This window comes from Drosophila navojoa, chromosome 2, assembly GCF_054131105.1.
Source record: "Drosophila navojoa isolate 15081-1374.11 chromosome 2, UAZ_NAV_1.0, whole genome shotgun sequence".
Lineage (NCBI taxonomy): Eukaryota > Metazoa > Arthropoda > Insecta > Diptera > Drosophilidae > Drosophila > Drosophila navojoa.
Genome location: NC_142890.1, coordinates 29,919,052 through 29,938,011, shown reverse-complemented (window position 1 = coordinate 29,938,011; position 18,960 = coordinate 29,919,052). Strand labels below are relative to the sequence as shown.

General features: G+C 38.7%; 2 protein-coding genes across 6 annotated transcripts in view; one reads left to right on the top strand and one right to left on the bottom strand.

The window, feature by feature from the left end:
* The window catches only part of LOC108651412 (PFTAIRE-interacting factor 1A), a 35,857-nt gene that overhangs the window by 4,564 nt on the left and 12,333 nt on the right, over positions 1 to 18,960 (top strand). For 3 of the 4 annotated variants that reach the window (XM_030388114.2, XM_089259993.1, XM_089259988.1), the window contains exons 4-10: positions 1,024 to 1,261; positions 4,351 to 4,464; positions 5,099 to 5,383; positions 15,116 to 15,337; positions 15,770 to 15,871; positions 15,958 to 16,230; positions 18,706 to 18,870. In XM_030388114.2, coding sequence (XP_030243974.2) covers positions 1,024 to 1,261; positions 4,351 to 4,464; positions 5,099 to 5,383; positions 15,116 to 15,337; positions 15,770 to 15,871; positions 15,958 to 16,230; positions 18,706 to 18,870 — 1,399 coding nt within the window. The remainder of the gene's footprint in view (positions 1 to 1,023; positions 1,262 to 4,350; positions 4,465 to 5,098; positions 5,384 to 15,115; positions 15,338 to 15,769; positions 15,872 to 15,957; positions 16,231 to 18,705; positions 18,871 to 18,960) is intronic. The other variant, XM_089259999.1, reaches the window with a different exon arrangement.
* Ir85a (Ionotropic receptor 85a) lies at positions 1,164 to 7,185 on the bottom strand. 2 transcript variants are annotated; one of them, XM_089260015.1, is made up of 3 exons: positions 6,720 to 7,185; positions 2,511 to 3,331; positions 1,164 to 2,121 (listed from the first exon to the last, which is right to left on the bottom strand). In XM_089260015.1, exons 2-3 carry the CDS (start codon positions 3,283 to 3,285, stop codon positions 1,331 to 1,333), a joined length of 1,566 nt encoding a protein of 521 aa, XP_089116141.1. In that variant the 5' UTR covers positions 3,286 to 3,331; positions 6,720 to 7,185; the 3' UTR covers positions 1,164 to 1,330. The 2 variants fall into 2 exon arrangements, with proteins under 2 accessions (XP_089116141.1, XP_089116138.1); XM_089260012.1 differs by lacking the exon at positions 6,720 to 7,185 and adding an exon at positions 3,773 to 4,307.

Here is an 18,960-nt window from a genome sequence, read left to right as displayed (position 1 = left end):
TACAGAGCAGAGAAAACTTGGACGTGATTTTTCATTAGTTTAATCTTAAGTGTTATTGCTGCTCTGATCAGACTTATTCATAGAAATATTGATGAGATTTTCTTCGAACTACTTTCTAGGAGGGAATTCGTCGATCGCATAACAAATATAGCTCTTATGCAAAGAGAAAGGACAAGAGAGTGAACAAAAGGCAGATGGACACATGAAAGAAAGATAGAAAGCGAGAAAAAGCTAGGAAGAAAGTAGAGAGATAGATAGATCAGATATAAGGTAGAGAGGGAGTGAGAGTGAAAGAGAGGGAGTGAGTGAGGAAGTGAAATAAGGAGAGAGTGTGTAGTAAAGAAAGCGGAGGAAAGATAGATAAAAACATAAATGGAGCGAAATGGGGCATAGAAAAAGAGAGAGAGAGAGAGAGAGAGAGAGTAAGAGGGAGGGAAAAGGGAGAGAAAGAGTGAAAGAGAGGCCGAAAGTAGAAAATAGAGATAGAGAGACAGAGGGAAAGAGAGAATGTTGAATGAGATGGTTGGGAGAGGAAACAATGAGTGAGAAAGAATGAGAGCAGAATTGAGATAGAGACAGAGATAGAGGGAGCCAGAGAGAGAGAGAGAGAGACAGAGAGAGAGAGAAAGACAGAGAGAGAGAGATATATGGAAGGTAAATAAAACATTGGAGGACAAAATAATAAAAGACAGAAAGCAAGAGAATGATATGTAGACAAAGGATAGAAAGAATTTTTTGAGAATTGGCAAAAATCTGTTACATTGTTGGGTGATTAAAATGGAGTGGCTTTCTCTTCCATATAAAAGATGGAGGCGTCACCGTATCTACTTCTGACTTGTGTGTCTGCTGCAAATATTTATTGTATCTGCTCTGCTTAGGCATGCTGGCTGAATGACATTTAGGCTTAATTTAAGTTAGGCTTATTTCCCATTAAAATGTTTTATAGACTAAAGCGAAAGAGCCCAAGTACTTAATATACTTAATTAATTATATTTCAATAATTCAACTTTCGGCTTGTTACAGGGCACAGAACGATGCCGACAGCCGAAAATGGCGAAGCGAAGTAAAGAAGTTGCAACAGACTCTGGAGACAGCCAGAAAATCATCAAGTGGAACAAAGAAACCCAACGAGCCGGCCTCCGCTGAGGCTGGCAGTAGCCATGTGGCCGCCGAAGGCCTAATCAACTATGAAATCCAAAGACTGACTAATGAAATTGCCATGCTAAAGGAAGCAAACAAATCCAAAGAGGAGAAAACCCAGGTACATATCTTCCATCTATATTAATGCATGCTTATATTGTACGTATAGAGCTTATATGCATGCGATTGTCTAGCGATTGCGCTTTGCTTTGGCCCAGTTATGTTGCAGCAACTCCCATAAGTGTATCAAGACCGCCAGAGCCAGGCCAACGGCCCACAAAAAGAATACGGCGTGAAAGTGTTCCAGTTTGAGAACGACCGGATCGTCGCTGTCGTTGTGCCGTCGATTGTTTTGCACCTTGGTGCCAGACTTAATGAAGGCTGTGCTCATAATGCGATCCCAATAGCGCTCGAAGCCGAACTCGTGGGCCCCGCGAATGAGCCGATTGATAAAGCCCAAATAGGGCGAGCCGTAGGGCACCGTGTAGACCCCAGGGAAGGGCACCAGGCAGCTGTCCATGAGGTGAAACAACGGCCGCCCGAGATGCATGTGCTGCCTGGCATTCACCTGAAACGAGGCAATGTGATACTTCTCCAAATAGGCATACGACTGGTCGTTGTGATTGAAGTAGTTGACCAGCTCCGTGTCGGTCACCTCCTGCATCAGTTCTCTAATCCTCGCCTCGTTCTCGTGGCCGTGGCTCAGGAACTGGCGTATGTGCTTCATGTGGCGCGATCGTATGAGTATCTTGTACGGCGAAGCGGCTAGCTCGCTCAGGTCATTGATGTCCGGCAACGACTTCCGATACACCATAATGCTGGTCAAATTGCCGCGAAAGGCGGTGCTAATCAGCATGCCAAACCATAGCCAAAAGACGAGGAACATGCAGACACAACTGTTTCGCGGCACATGTGCCAGGGGCTGCGCCAAGGTGGAGGAGAACAGCTCTAGGGCGCCTCCTTGGCCAAAGCGACGCTTGCCTACAAGTGCGTATGATGTATAAGAGTCTTACTAGACTAGACTACAAGGGATTGCTGGATAGAATATAACTAAAAAGTAAGCTGCTAGAAATGAATTTTTAAAAAGGGAATTGCTGAGAATGGAGTTGATGAACTTAAGAGAAGAAAACAAGGGTGATGAGATGTAGAGGAGGGAAGAGAAAGCAATTGTTAAACGGTGAATAGGCAATGAGAAGAGAATTGCTTACAAGAAAATTTCCTCGTTGTAAGGCGAATTTATGGAAAGGAAATGCGGGCAAGAAGGAAGTTAAGAAGAAAACTTGAGAAGAGATGATAAGAGCTGCTGATAGGGTAATTTCTAATGTGAAGCACAGGGAAAATGAAATTCGATAAAATAAGAGAAAACTCACTCCGTCCGTGCCTGGGTAGAGATGAGGTGGAAAAGAACAGCAGCTGGCAGAAGAGATAGGAGAGTAGCACGGAGCTGCCTATGGCCAGCCAAACCCAGCCCCCAAAGGAGCGAAATATGTTCCAGAATAACAGTTCCGCCTTGGCTTTGGGCACGATTACGCAGAGATCGTCTCGATTGTGCGCGATGGTCGGTTCGATGCTCTTCTTAAAGGTTTCCGGCGCCAGGAAACGGATATTCATGGCCACGTCATCGAACTCGTTGGCTATCTCCTTGGAGCATATATCCGTACTCTGGTTGTAGAACAACGGGCGTGTGATCATTCTGGTTGCATTCAAACGCTTCGCTATATAGCTGGCCAGCAGGCCATCGGAGCCCATGAGCTTGCCCCTCCTGCCGTAAATCGCTCGCACATCGTCCATGTAGAGGCACATGCGCAACGGCTTGCGATGCATATTCGGTAGGTTCTTAGGGAACAGCTGCTGCAGGGTTGGCGACTGGTTCTGTGTCAGGTCGACGGGCAGCAGAAAGTCGTCCGTGAATGGATTATAGCGATAGATATGGAGTCGGTCATTTCGGTAGAATATGATAACTATGTTCAACAGCCAAATGCTCCAGAATTGACGGAAGCTCGCGCGCATCCAGCCTGAGGAGAGATTCTCTGCGTTTCGCACAAGCAGCAGAACATGGGACAGATGCTTGGCCGCGGACTTCTTGTTGATCAGGGATAACTTTAGGGGCTGCGATATGTCCTTGATTATCATGACCATGTACATCAGTATGCCGTCATCTTTGACTGCCTCGAGCGGAACTGATTTCTTCCTGTCGGCGAAATTCGAAGTTATGTACATAATATTTGCAATAAGTGAAATAAGAAATATAAATATGTATATTTTCTATATATTCGTAGCATACATAGTTCATAGTTGGTAATATTCCAATGAATAAAAAACCATCCTAATTATAATATTTTTGAGATTGTGAATAAATTACTCGAGAGTCGCGAAAATAAGAGACAAAGCGAACTGAGAAGATGGAATAGTTTATAGGGTTAATCAAGTCGTTTATAATTTATTTTGACTTTGAACGACACGAGCAGCATATTTAATCTTGAAACTAAGCTATTGAATGATTCGGAACTGAAGACTTATTTTTTGGATTCATCAATTTTTGTTTATACGAGATAGAGTACTACTTTCTGCATAGCTTAAAAAGCGGGTGTGATTACTGTGACGGCTCACTGATTAAACTTGTTCAGTATACCTGATTGATATATAGGATGTATCGCATTTGGTGACCTCGCGCAGTATTTCGCCGGAATGATCATGTGTCGTTTGATTTTCAAAGTAAACGAAGAGTACCTTGATACGAGCACGACAGAGAATTTTGCCAACCTCTACCATAAGATTCGAGTCCTCCTCGTCCCAGGGCAATAAAAGTGGATTTGCGGAGGCGTTTAGCTGGAGTATTCTTCCCATGAAGAGGAGCAGGACAATCAACGAGTGGAGCGTAGCTGCCATTGTGAACTAGTGCGAAAATTTTGGGCACACATCCTTGCTTTTATAGCTGGCAGGTGTAATTTAATTAATGCTTCGGTTATCTGACAGCCAACAAATATTGTTTTTGTTTCTTGTTTTTTGTTTGCTTGGATTACATTGTTTGTTATATGTCACGTTTCGCTAATGGAAGGTGCGACTAAGTGCAACTAACAGCATGCCAAATGAGCTTTTTGTTTTAGTTCTTTTGATGTTCGATAAGCTGGTTGCACATTCGAAAAGATATGTACATTTATGGCCGAAGAAATAATATAGATACACGGCATACGTGACGATTTCTTGCAGATCATTGGGCAAGCTGATAGACGAAAGGCAGCTGATATGCGCCAATTGAAAACTGCATATGAAAACCGATTGACTCAGTTACAAAAGTCAGCCAAAATTGAAATAACACGTTTGGTAAGTTACGCACAGACGGCTCTGGCAAAAAATTTGGAACCCAAACGCAGTACGTCGATGCCGTCGAAGCGGATGGGCAACTTTTTATACCCTACACATGAGGCAGGGTATATGATATCTTTACTTGAGATGCATGCAATAGGAAGAAATGGGAAGGGTTATATAATTTATCAATTCGTGAACTGCCGATTCGTATGGTATTCGATTGATTGAGATGAATGGAATAGAGGCATGATATCCGATTGGGATCTGATTTGAATCAATATGTGTAGTCACTATACTGCTGTCTGTACATCAATTCGTCCGTATAATCTATTCTCGAAAGCTACACACCACAAGCACTCTTACATAAAATAATCGCCAATAGCTTAACCCCTCTTATGATTAAGTTAGACTTCTGAAGTTAATTGAATATAAAATTAATTTTCTGGGATAGCATAGAATTTTTTTTTTTAAGTGTTCAAGGTATTTGCCAGTCGGACACAGCCGACCAAAGCAGTCTTTCTTGTTTATTATATCTTTTTCATACCCGTACTTTATATATGTAGGTATATCTAGTATATACAGCACAGCGTTGAAGTCTCGATGTTAAATATGTGTGTTTAACTTGTGTCTCCCCTGTGTGTTATTGCAGCTAGAGGAAATCAAAACCAAAGAACGTAATATAGGACAACTGAAGAAGGATTTGCAGACACTGCAAAATGGCAAGAAACAATGTGAAGCCAAAACGAAACCCAAAACGAACGAATCAAGCCAAAAGCTTAAGAAGCCAACTACGAAAACAACAACTACAACAACAACAACAACAACTGCAACAGCAGAAACAATAACAATAGCAACTGCAACTGCTAAAAACGAAACAGACATCAAAGATACTCTACTACCGAATCCCCTACACCAGGCTCAAGTTACAGCTGAGGTGAGTTGGTAACGAAAATTTCTCATTTTAGGGTTGTCAACCTGCATGACCGTATGAATCGTCATACATATATTGAATATGCATATTTATATTAGTTTTTAAGTATACAAATGTTGAACAACATTCATATGCGTGGTCAAGCAGATTTTAAGCATATTTGTCAACACTGGCTCAGAATTGTCAGAATTAACAGTTGTTTACCAACACTTACGAGCTACTCCTGCTGGTGCAAGTATCATTTTTGTTCTTACCAATCAAAGAATTGTAAGAAACTTCGCTCGATGTACTAGGAAACGCGATAGCAAACGTAGAACAAATTAAACTCTCTTTCAACGTCGTAAAATTCGGTTTATTAGATGTGACAGCTTGAAACTAGCTTAATTATATTGGGTCGTGAAATTGGATTACACTGAAAGTAAGACTGCCTCACACAACTGGATCTATAAGAGTCTTTCCTAACAACATTTTTATTATACATAGGTACAAACTCTAAGTGTTATTGCTATTTTAGTCAAGTGTCATTCGATCTCTTGTGGTTAAGTCCAGGTACTTGAACTTGGTACGAAATAAAAACACTTTCAGTGAAACATAGCAGGGTTAAATGTTAAGATCTACCTGCAGATAACTTTGTAAAGCTATGTAGTAAATGCATTTGTATCTGTATTTGTATGTGTATCATTTTTTCTGCTCTCGGTTATGCGCGATTGGCATGATCTATGATATAATTTTGCGTTAGTTATGAGAACGGCCGAAGACAACAATCGCCGTCTCGCGATAAAAACCTGCTACGCGGCTGAAACGTGAGACCGATAAAAAATCAAGAGTACCCAAGTGAGTAATACCCGACTAAGAGATACCCTGAGAGCCTTGATGAAACGAAGCTTCGGACATTCCAGCTTATAGTCGTATACAGGATGGATTAATCATGTTCAACCCGAATCGCCTATTAATTCTGATCAACCATATAGTTCTTTTAATATATGCAGCTTCTGTCATGCTCTCGTCGCGTGTGGCATTAATTTCTGTTCAATCAATATACCCTGCTTACACATTTCCGATGAATTTAGGGTGTAAAGACGAAAAAACGCACGACAAACACGCTGCAAGCAACTGCATTGCAGCGCAAGTGTTGCAAGTCGATCGAACAAGAGAGCGAGCAGCAGAGAGTGCGGGAGGCGAAGCAAAAGAGAGCGTAAGACAAAAGCCGGTTTTGCACTCACAGACACACACACACACACGCATGTAGAGAGAGAGAAAGAAAAATAAGCATAAACCACGAATCCAACAACAACAACAACAGCTGCAGTCGCACTCACTCACACTCACTTTCTCTTACCTGAGAGAGATGAGAGCGCTAACGCTATGCCGCTACGCCGCTCTGCCGTTGCGGTGCGCCGCTGCTCGCCTAAGCCTAAGCCGCAAGCAAGCGAAGCGTCAGCGTCGGCGTCAACTTCAGCTTCAGTTCAGTTTCGTTTTAGTACGCAGGCAACGCAGGTGCGCATGGCCCGTTTTCCAGTGCGTCGTCGCTCTCGTCCGTCGCCATTCGCGCAGCACAGCCAAGTGTCAAGTGTACTGAGCATTTATTTATGTTTTGACGCTGGAATCCGAGTTGGAGTTGGAGTCATCTAAAAATACCGCAGCCCATGCAAAGCAAATGAAATCAAAAATAAAATTATTCTACTGTCAAATGTGGACGCGACGCGTGTGCTCGTTTGCCATTGTTAATGATTAGGTGAAATTTGTTTGGCCTTTTCCAAAGTGCCGCAAAATTTGAAAGAGTAAATCAAGTGCATTGTGTTTGTGCGCCGAAATCGAACACAATAAATACACATACCCATACATATGTATATATTAATACATATAAAACACCTTCTGTACATCATGGAACACACACACAGACATGCAACAATCATTGGAACTGTGTTGTTGCTGTTATTGTTGCTGTTATTGTTGCTGTTGTTGCTATTGCTTTGAACCTTTGAATCGCTCAACAAAACATTGTACATATTTACAGTTTGTCTTTCACTTTTTCCCATTGTTTTGCAAAACTGTTAAGTTTAACGCACTATGGGCCCCATGCGGGCAATAGAAGGGAGGGGGAAGTTGGGAAGTGGGGAGGTAGGGAGCACTCATAATTTCACCAAATTTGCACAGTTTAACTAAAGCCAAACAAGAAATAAGAAAGAAAAAAAAAACACTGGGAAAAATTAATTGTCTATGCAGTGTTCCGTTTCGTTTCGTTCCACTGATTGAATTCAATTTTACAGTTCATTAATCGCGCCCGCCTGCTATTGCTTTTGTTTTATTAATGGCATCTTCTTCTTCTCGATTTGCGCTATCGAAGCATGTCGAAGCTTGAGATTTGCATTTGATCAACAGCTTAACAGTTCTTTGGGCAGTCGTCAGGCAGGCTTTCCGCCAGCTGGATCAATCAATTTGCATAGGCTAAGTGCAGCCATAGCAGCAACTACAGCACAAAGATGTCATCTGGCAACAGCATCATATGTATGTGTGTATGTATGAGTATGTGTATGTCTCTGAGTGGGGAGTGTGTGCACACCACCAATTGGGGTCAGTGAAAATCTTTTAAATGTTAACGCTATTTTAAATGCGATACACACACTCTCACACAAACAGACACACTGCAAAAAATTGCCGAGGCCATCTTCAGCATCATCGTCAAACGACAGTAAAAGCGTAGCCCCCTCCGAAAAATGAAGCTGTAATGCTAACGATCATCACGATCATCACGATGATGATGATGTTGCTAAAAAATAAACAAAAACAAGCTTACAAGGCATCCAAGTTTCCAATATGCAAAGTAACTACAACATATATTAGAAAATAAACGGGGTGTGTGAAATGTGAACCATATGCAAATCTCTGTGAATTGCCGTTTTTCAGCCCATTTTTTGAATGTATTGTTTTTCTTCTTCTACATTTGGCAAAAGTGTTTTGGTCTATAAATTTGTGTGTTTTTATTATAGTGAAAATAACGGTGGTGAAATCAATTTAATGAGACAATGTTGTAAATCGCATCAGATACGTAATTTTGTCAAAATGAATAATCAAATCAATCGAACAATGGATTACTTTTACGAGTGCCGAGATGTGAAGGTAAACACACAATCAAAAATCATTCAAATTTATTCTGCTAAGTGTTAAACTCAAAGTCTATGGAGAATAAATCCTAAATGTCCGACCACTGTCCCATTGTTCGTCATTGCTCATGCATTCATTCATTCACTCATGCTCATTACGCATACAATAGCTGTGGGATATGATGAACGCGAAGAGGTTTCGCGATTTGCGTATAGATAGACTCGCACTATGCGAACAGATGAGAAATCAATGTTTGCGTTTCCTCACTTGACTTTAAAGCAATTCGGTTGCCCAATTTGTTAGATCATTTTTGTCGTATTCTATGTATATTCTAATACATTCACATTCTAATTATATATAATAATATATACATATATATGTACATATATAAATGTATAAAAATATGTATATTGCAAATAATTAAATCACGCATTTATGAATGCGTTCAGAATTCTAATTTACATTATTTGCTAAATAATTTTTGGCAACTTTTTTTTTAGCCTTATATCTTTTCTTCTCTCCAGCATTTGGATGTTGCAGGGGCTTTAGAGAAATTTGAAAGGTGTTCTCAGATACACTCTGTTTCGATAAACTGTAATAGTTAATCAGCGAATCGGAGCATGGCTAGAGGTATCTTAAACTTCTGATGTTTTTTTGGGGAAATGTTTTATATGTTACCATAACGGAGCTTAGATTACGGAGTCTATTCAGAATTATGTATAATCTTTACTCATTATTTAATGTTTAAAGCTGGCATATGTATATAGCTTGGATAATTTTTCATAGTTACTCATAGTTCTTAGATTTAATTTGATCTATCTTTACATATACATACGTACTCAACTATATGGCTTCCATGATTATTTTTGACTGACTTATATATGTATATGAAATCTGTTAAATACCTTTCTCTAATTAAATTTGGCGGCAATCATTTAATTTATTAGGAATTTATATATATTATATAAACATTATATCTATGTATATATCAGATAGATTTGTAAACTTTAACGAGCTACTTCACATTTCTCTCTCGGATTAAAGGCTAACAATCCGAAAACTTGGCATGTGATTAATAGTAATTTGACGTCCATTAGTCAAGCGAGCGCGGGAGAAATTGCAAGTGTTTTTCTAGTTTGTTTTTTGAATGAAACAACGGCAAACAGAAGATCATTTAAGCATTGGGATTAACCGCAGGCGGAACGGTCTATCAATACAATTAATGAGCGTCATGTCAACAGATCTTCCCAGTATCCATTCATTAGTTCAATTAGCTTGTGGTAAGGTTGGTTTTCGGTTGCGGCGTTCGAGTGGAAACTGATAAACAATATAATTCATTAGCGCATATAAAACTTTCGCTTTCGCAAGATCAAATCAAAGCAATGGCTATATACAGATGTACGTATGTTTCTTGTGCAGACAAACCTGTATTACAATGCCAAATGCAAATACGTACATAAATAACTTATCAGACATATGAGAGTCCATATACACATATGTATATGTATGTGTTCGGATATAAAGCATCGCTGGAACTGCAGCTCTTGACACGTAATCGTTCGACGGAACGGGGGGTTCGAACCCGGAACGCTACCAAAAACTGCATTCGATCGAATGAAACCTGTCCGCTCTGTGGCAGAAAGGAAAATCTTTCACACCAACAATCACTGCTGCAACGGCCCCTTGTGGCTTGTGCAAACAGACGAACAACAAACAAACAAACAAAACAACACAACTGACGTCGAGACAAACAATACACATGCACACACACTCAACTGACAAAACAGACTCTCTCACAACAAACATGGGCAGTCCAAACCGCAAGACGACCAAACACTTGTGCATTGCCTTGCAGCACCGATCTTACAAGGCAGACTCTACGAAAAGACTCTACACATGCTTGCTCCGAAAAAGTCAGCGCTTTGCTACCCTTTCCCAAAAGCCATCATTGAAAAATGATTATTTGATGTAAGCAGGGCGGCTGCTTTTACTATTTTTGCAATACCCATCTACTCAAGAAGGGAAGAGATGTGCATTACAGAGCGAGAGAGAGAAACAGAATGAGCCAGAGAGTGGGAGCTCTGTTGTGAGTAAGCAAAAGTTATGACGTGTGACAGGTTATTAAAGAGAGAAAGACAGAGAGAGACAGAGAGCTACTATCTGCCTCGATCGTGCTAGACTTTATGACTGGGAGGTCACATCGCTTGATGTGAAGAAACTCGTGAAAGTAAGATGTGATGTGGGCGTGTGTTGATGCGCTGATGAAGTTCGTTCTAGATATACCATCTATGTGCTGCTTGGTTGATATGGGACTTAGGGGAATACTTTAGGTTATATTTAGAATGTATATTTAGAAAGATTTTTGCTATGCATAGATTGTCGCTTGGTTATTCATTTATAAAACTATCAGTAATTAAGATGATGAATGATTTATAAGTTCTGAAAATAATTTACTTTGAATAATCCGCCTGATATTTTAATACTAAGAGTAGATTTAGAGTATTGAGTAAATAAGGAATGCTTTATTCATTAATACACACACATCGAATGACCTTTAATGGCCCTTTACTTGAATACCGATATTCTGATAGAGGTCTCTATAGCTGTCAGTCTGAAGCAATTGCTTAATTTGCTCGGCACGTTGGTGCGATTGGGCTCGTTCGTTAACTTGTGCCGTTACGCAAAATGTTCTTTTGGAATCAATTCAAGAAATTACCATAACGGTTAGCCCATCGCCGATTATTTCAATTTTGAGCCGAGTGCCGAGACAAGCGTCAGCGAGACGTGCAGGCATTCAGGCGCGACTCTACTTGGGGGCCTGGAAGTTCGGTCCCTGTTTAGGTATTCATGGCTCTTTCAACGGCCCAATGGGTTGGTCTGTTGTGAAACAACAATGCGATATGCGAGGCGCTTGGTCATTGCACTGCACTCTGCTGTTTCTTATACCCTGAACCCAATGAAAGTGTGGAAGCACTGCATTATCTTATTAAAAGGGCCAGAGTGAGACGTGGGCTGAATTCATAAAGTAAATATATTCTTGGATCAGGACTAAAGGGAGAGTGGATCAGCAGATAATTCATATACCATTAAATATGTACATAAATTTTGGTTTCCTGATCATGTATAAAACCTTCCATGAATTGATAAAAACCCATGTAAAAGTTAGAAAACCTTTATTCATGCTTCGACAAAGCAAACTTGTTTCGTGCCAATGCTGGAACGCGGGTTCAGGGTATCTCACAGTCGGATACTTTACTAGTTGCAGTTTTTGGGTGTAGCCCACCTCATTTCACAATTGATTAATGATTTCACTGTGGCGCATACTCACTCCCAATTGAGCTCTGCAAATTAGCATAATGCCCGGCTATATGCGTATAACATGACCATAATCGGTGTTATATAAAAATCAATTTGATATGAAAGTGAGAGATAGACAGAAATAGATATACATACATACATACATATAAACATATACCACACGCCACATTGGAAAATTGATACGAAATTGGGCGTGCTTGATTCGAAAGTGATTTCAAATTTTTTTTTATTACTGTTGTGGGGTCAATTAGCCTGTCCGAGCGAATAGTATTGTATACTTATATATGTATATGCATGCTGGGGCTCTCTAGGAGTCGGGCTCTTTGCCTTTGTGGTGGCCAACACGATTCGTGACCGTGAAATTCGTGACATGCTCCAAAGATAAACAGCGAATGGTGTATACGAATATATATAGTGTATGTATACTGAGTATATGTACTGTATATTTATATAGCGTGATTGTGCACCAAATGTTTGGCTATAAAAGTGCCTAAATATGCGTGTAGCTGCTGATTTCAAGGAATCACGATATATACTCGTACACACATACATACAGTTGTAATGCATAGCCATTTACACACACGGACACACACATTCATAGATACAACTGTTAAATATCGTTACTTGGTCAGTACAGTGGGATGTAGAACAAGTAAGAAAACTCTAGTCGAGAGTGCTCGACTAGATACTACCCTGAACCAAAATAATAGAAAAGCACATTTAGTATGGTTCAAATTTCAATTTCGATGTATTTAAAAATATAAATTAAATAGAAAACTCATTTAATTAAATAAATAAAAATTTTGAAACAATTAAAAGAGATAATTCCGACACGCTCCGGGTTTGAGCCCGAGACTTTGTGATCAAGCGCCGCGCTTTCTACCTTGACGCCACCCTTCTGTTTTAATTTTCAATGTCAAAACTGAAATAGATTCACTGCTACAGCGCCATCTACCAAATCTAAGTCAAACTAACTGCTGATGTGACTTTAAGAATGTGCAAGAACAACCAAACTAATAAAAATGTTAAAATTTCAATTTCGATTTTTGAAAAAATATAAGAGAAATTTAATCACAAATATATAAAAGTTTTGAAGCAATTAAAAGAAAACTACAATACGCCCAGCAGGATTTGAACAGGGGACCTCGCGATCGAGCGCCGCACCCTCTACCATGACGCCACTCCTCTGTTCTTATTTGCAATGTCAAAACTGAAATAGATTCACTGATGCAACGCCATCTAGCAGAAGTAAACGAAACTAACTGCTGATGTGATTCAAAGAATGTGCTAGAAGATGTTTGAATGTATGTGTGCACACGTATTGGAAAACTGCTGTTGCTGCAGCACGTGCGTTTGTTAATTGGCCAAACATTTTGTTATTTTTTAACGTCGGTTGACTAAACCGAATTTAATGAAACTTTCAGCACATGATCTACATATTCTATTGAATATTTGGCATTTAAAAGAAAACATCAAATCAAATCATTCACAATTAGCTATACTAGAATCTGACCTTCACTGGGGATTCTGGTGAATTTGGAGCCGGTATCCAAAATATAACAAAAACCGAAATTGTATAAAATGCATTGGAATATACTTTTAAAATTTGGAGACTATAGCTCTAAAAATGTAGGAGTTATAAATTTATAACCTATTGCTCTTGGGTTGCGCTGCAGTGTTGGCAATATTATGAGAACTTATTTGTTGAATAATTTAATTTCTAGACGTACGATCGTAATGAAACTTACAGAACGTAATCATGATGTTTAAATGTATGTGCATACCGAAGCACAAGTCTCTAGTATTTGATATACGACTTTTACAAAGATGATGGTGAGGGGGTGGATTTAGGGGTGGGGGGTAAATTTTAACAAAAACCGAAATTGTCTAAAATACATCTTAATATACATTTTAAATTTGGAGACTCTAGCTTGAAAGATGTAAGAGATATAATTATTTAAGTGATCTTCGATAAGGTTTTTTATCGATAAAAAACTATCGGAATGAGTTATCGTTTTTTAATGAAAAACTCGATATGCGCGCTGTTTTTACGGACATTTTAAAAAAAAGTTGAAGTCTCTAGCTCTTATATCTTCTGAAATCGACGCGTTCAAACATACGGACGGACGGACGGACGGACGGACGGACGGACGGACGGACGGACGGACGGACGGACGGACGGACGGACAGACAGACGGACAGGGCTAAATCGACTCAGCTCGTCGCCCTGATCAAGAATATATATACTTTGTGGGGTCTGCCACGCCTCCTTCTGCCTGTTACATACATTTTAACAAAACCATTATACCCTGATTTCCCATTTTCAATGGGTTCAGGGTATAAAAAACAAATAAATAAATAAAGCAAATAGTTGTGAAATTGTAAATTCAACAATTTAATTCATGGTTAAAAAAAAAATAAAATAATATAAATAAAAATAAAATTAAAATTAAAAATTTGTGCAAATCAGTCATAAGTTTATTTGCTTCATTTTCTATATTTTCATATTCCATATATAGTCTATATACTATATATACATATGTATGTATATGTGTAATACAATTCATTAACCGCACAGAAGCAAGAATCAAGATAATGGAAGCAATTAGCAATTGAGGTAAAAACTATTTGTTAAAATTATTTGGTTGATGTCCAAAGCCAAATAGTGTACAGCCCAATCCTTTGAAAAGCAGCGACAGACTTTTGTCTGTCTGTGCCTATTTTTATGCTGCTTGGGCATAACAATAAGTTCTAGATGTGCTTGGGTCTGTCCGAGTGTTCTATAGATCTCTTGCCTTCGGCATCGTTCTTGGAGGGGTCAACGACCTGCTGTTGGCGTTTAAATGTATCAAGCTGTAAACCTTCTATAACAATGAATTGGCAATTTCGTTTCATTTTTCGGGGGCACGAAATCAAGTGATAACTGTATGCGATGACAGCAACATGTTGCACGCTTTTCATACTCGTTCGCAAAATGAAATGAGGGTATATTGGTGCTGTAGATAAAGGCAATTCTTAACGGCTCCATTGAAACAGAGACTTATCGTATTGAAGCTTTAGAGTGCGGAAAATCAAAAAAACTATATCTTAGGTTACTTTCGATTGGTTTTACAGACTATAGATCTTCGGATATGTTAGTTTTAGTGGCAGGGAGTAGTAAATATAAATTGCTATATCTTGAGATCGTGGACGAGTATTATGTGAAGAGTTTCGTTTGACTAAAACAGGCACTTCTATTTGTTGTTTTTGACTAGAATGTCTGTCAGAAAGACCGCATTTCATTTTCCTTTGCATTCCTATTCTTCTCCTTAGATAACCCAACTCAAGAATATTGAGCTAATCAATAACACGAAGAATGCGCATAAATCAAAGCCCGAGATGCGTACAACAAAAGCAACAAATCAACAACAAATGCAACAGCAACAGATGAGTCATCAACAAATCATGACTGGAAAGGGAACCACGACAACGACAACGACAACGTGGATGGAAACGCTGCCCCCAAAGGCGGCAACAATGGAATACAGAACAAAGGTGAGAAAATGTCAAACTCAATTAAATACAAATTTACAATTTACAGCCAGAGACGAAAAATGAATAATCCACAATTAAGTAAGAATGAAAATAGTTTTCTTCTTTCTTCTCAAATTCTATTTATTTTATTTTATTTGGAGTTTCATTCATTATCCACCTGTGTGTGTTAATTTGTAGACATATTATCCAATTTAATAACAAAATATTGGTAATTGACTTTAAGTAGGCGGAATAAAGAGTTTGTTTTTATTATCATTATTTTTTTGTTCATTATATTTAATTAAATTAAAGATATTTAGGTAACGGTATTGCGACACTGACCTTTGGAAAAGAGTTGAGAAACCAATAGATTTTCTATACAATACATTGCAAAATCTTTCCATTTTTGTATGGATGTATATAACTGTATTAAAACGCTCTTGTATTTTGCAGGATCACAGCTCGGATACGGACTCAGCTTTGTCGTCGGCGCCGCCCTCGATCAGTCCACAGCCGCCGTCCAGTGGCGCTGACAGCGGCGTCATGTGGCAAGCAGTGAGTACCCGGCAGCTGCCTCAGATGCTTATCTATTTGCACATGTACATACATACATACAGATATTAAATGTCAATGTCTTACAGCTGCAGGACTTGGACAAGTTGCAGAAGGAAGTCGAGATCTATCACAAGGAAAACGAGCGTCTGCAGGCCGAGTTGCAGCTGATCAAACAGGAATTGCTAACAGCTGAGAAGGCGGCGCTGTCGGCAAGCAATAATCACACGCATATCAATGAGCTTCTGCAACGGATCAAGGACATGGAGGAGGAGCAACTGCAGCTGAACACGGAGGCCAACGAGCTGCGCGAACAGAATGAATTGCTCGAGTTTCGCATACTCGAACTGGAGGATGATAAGGTGAACAGAAACAGAAAGCAATTAGAGAAATACTCGCATAAAAGATATCAGATATGCATAATAAACTGGGAGATCAGGGATCATTGACCAATCTGAGGCATTGATTAATAAGTATATTTGGTGTAAATAGTGAATGAGCTATTATGTTTGATATTTATGGAGATCTTTAAGGTATTTAATGCATTTAATTTGCGGGAACATTTATCTATTGATAGTTTTTGTAGAAGTTATGTCAAGTAATGTACTATTATACATGTCAGGGCGTAGTTCACATAAAAAGCGCTTAATAGAAGCCACAACAAGAACAAAATCGTTCAAATTGGAACTCAATAGCCTGTGGGAATGCGATCTAAGAACACCATATAAAGTACATACATATACATATGTCTATAATATATCTAGTACAAAAATATTATATATAATTAAAAGTGTATCCTATGTGATATACATCTCTTAACCAGATCCAAATACCATATCAGAAAGCACTCGAAAGAGCATCTCGAATACGCCGAACGAGTTTATTGAATGCATTAAAAAACACTCAGAAGCCAGTTTACGCAAAGTCACTCAAACAGTCAAAGTGACTCAAAAGACTGCACGAGTTTTATGAATGAATCGAGTGAGCATTGAGGGAGTGTGTGTACGTGTATGTGTGCGTGTGTCTGTGAGCGTGTGTAAGTGCGAGTGTGTTTATGTCTCAGCTACAGCTGCTGGCTGAGCTGCCTCAGCAGCAAGCTTCGTGCCTTAACAATGGTTTAGTTTTGTTTGGCGTCTTATAGAGTGCGGAAATTATTTTGATTAACGGACAACAGACAACGGACAACGGTAATAGCGATTAAAAACTGGATAAACTCTTACTAGAGCAAACACATTTAAAGCAATTGTGATAATAATAATAATGACAATAGCAATGAGCATTCACATAATAATAATTATGATGGGATTTTATATAAACCAAAAACGAGTGCCGCGATTGGCGAGTGTTGACCAGACGTTAAGATTGATGGCCTTATATGCACGCAGCTCAACTATCCAATAAATACAACTATTTATATTTTTGATTTCTTTACTAGTTGAGAAACAACTTGAAGCCCACATCAGTTGCCTAAAAGGCTTTGATGAGATGCTTTATTTTGCGTTTTTCATTTTTGGCCAAGTTCAAAATAGCTGTTGTCTTTGTTTGTTTGTATAAGGGTCTACTCCGCAGGCATGTGTCAAGCATTTTTGTGAATATATATGCAAAGACATATGTAGATATGTAGAGTCCACATTACTCACGACTTTGTTACACACCTTCTTTCGGGGCTTGTGTTTTGTTACTTTGAATTTCTAGAGCCGAACGCCAGAGCTGCGAAGTCGCTCAGCTTGAAAATCTAATTCGTTTGCTTAATTGCAATAACAAAAACTAATTACTCTATATGCACACATATAAATACCAGTATATATACTTAACTGGCAGCTTAGTTCAGTGAGTAGTAGGCTTGCCAGTAAAGTGAAAATAACTTCAGAAGCATCGTTAATCAGTGGTGCATTAAGCGAATGCTAATTGAAGTTGTTGCTCGCATTGAAATTAAAACAATTTTCAGAGTCTGCTATGAGATTGTATAAATTTCACCTTTATTTACAATTTCTAGAAAACTACTTAAAGAAATAAACAACAGAAATAATAGCTTATTATTCAATAATAACAAATGAATAAAAAAATTGAGATTTGTGAAAGATTTATTATAATTAAATAAATAATATTCAACAAATACAAATCCCAGAATGCATTGGAAAAATGATAAAAATAGCATGAAAATATCAAGAGTCTGAATATAAAAAATTATAAAATTAGTTATATAAATTGGGAATAATAATACCAAATATCAAATTAAATATTTGATATTTGAAAAGTAAAAGTAATTGGATTTATAAAATGTTATAGCTGAAGTTTGTTGTTGCAGCACCTTGCAATGATTATATAACAAAGAGAGTCTAGTCTGAAAGCTAATGTGAAGCTATTTAGGGCCACACAGCTGTATAAACAAATCCATTTTGCACGTTTGAACGAGAAATCCAGGTGTGCATTACAAGCTCAGCGTTCCTTTTCAAGTGATTTTTGTCCGCATGACTCACTCACATAGAGACAAACACAAATAATGTTGAGACTCGATTTGTTTTTTGCTCAAAGGCTTACGCTGAACAGTTTCTGGTGACACACTCAAGTCGAAGCAGCCGAGAACGAGAAATGCTTAGAAGTAATAGAGCTTTGTTATTATTGCTGCTAACTCTTGACTTTTTAGGAGTAACATAAATATTGGAGCTTACTAAGATTGATATTGATATTGCTGTAAATAATGTAAATTTGTTTATATCTATTAGTACTTGTATAATATATAATTACAGTGAAGATTATAATTAATATTTTCTTATTATGTATAGGACATTCGTTCAAGCTTCATGATTTATACGATTCTCTTCCATTATTCCCAGATGGATGGCACATGTGCGGACCATTGCCAGCGCCTGGAGAGTTTATTACGCAAGACTTCACAGCAATTGGAGGAGAAGGACAAGCGTTGCTTGCAACAGTTGCTGCTGTGCGTGCAGCAGCTCGATCTAGATGCGGTCGTGGAGCAGGAGAGTTGGCAGTCAGCGGTGCGTATATTCTCTGAACAAAATATACAAATAGAGTATGCATGTGGAAGGTGTGTCTGTCTGTGTGTTGTGTGTATGTATGTTTAGATG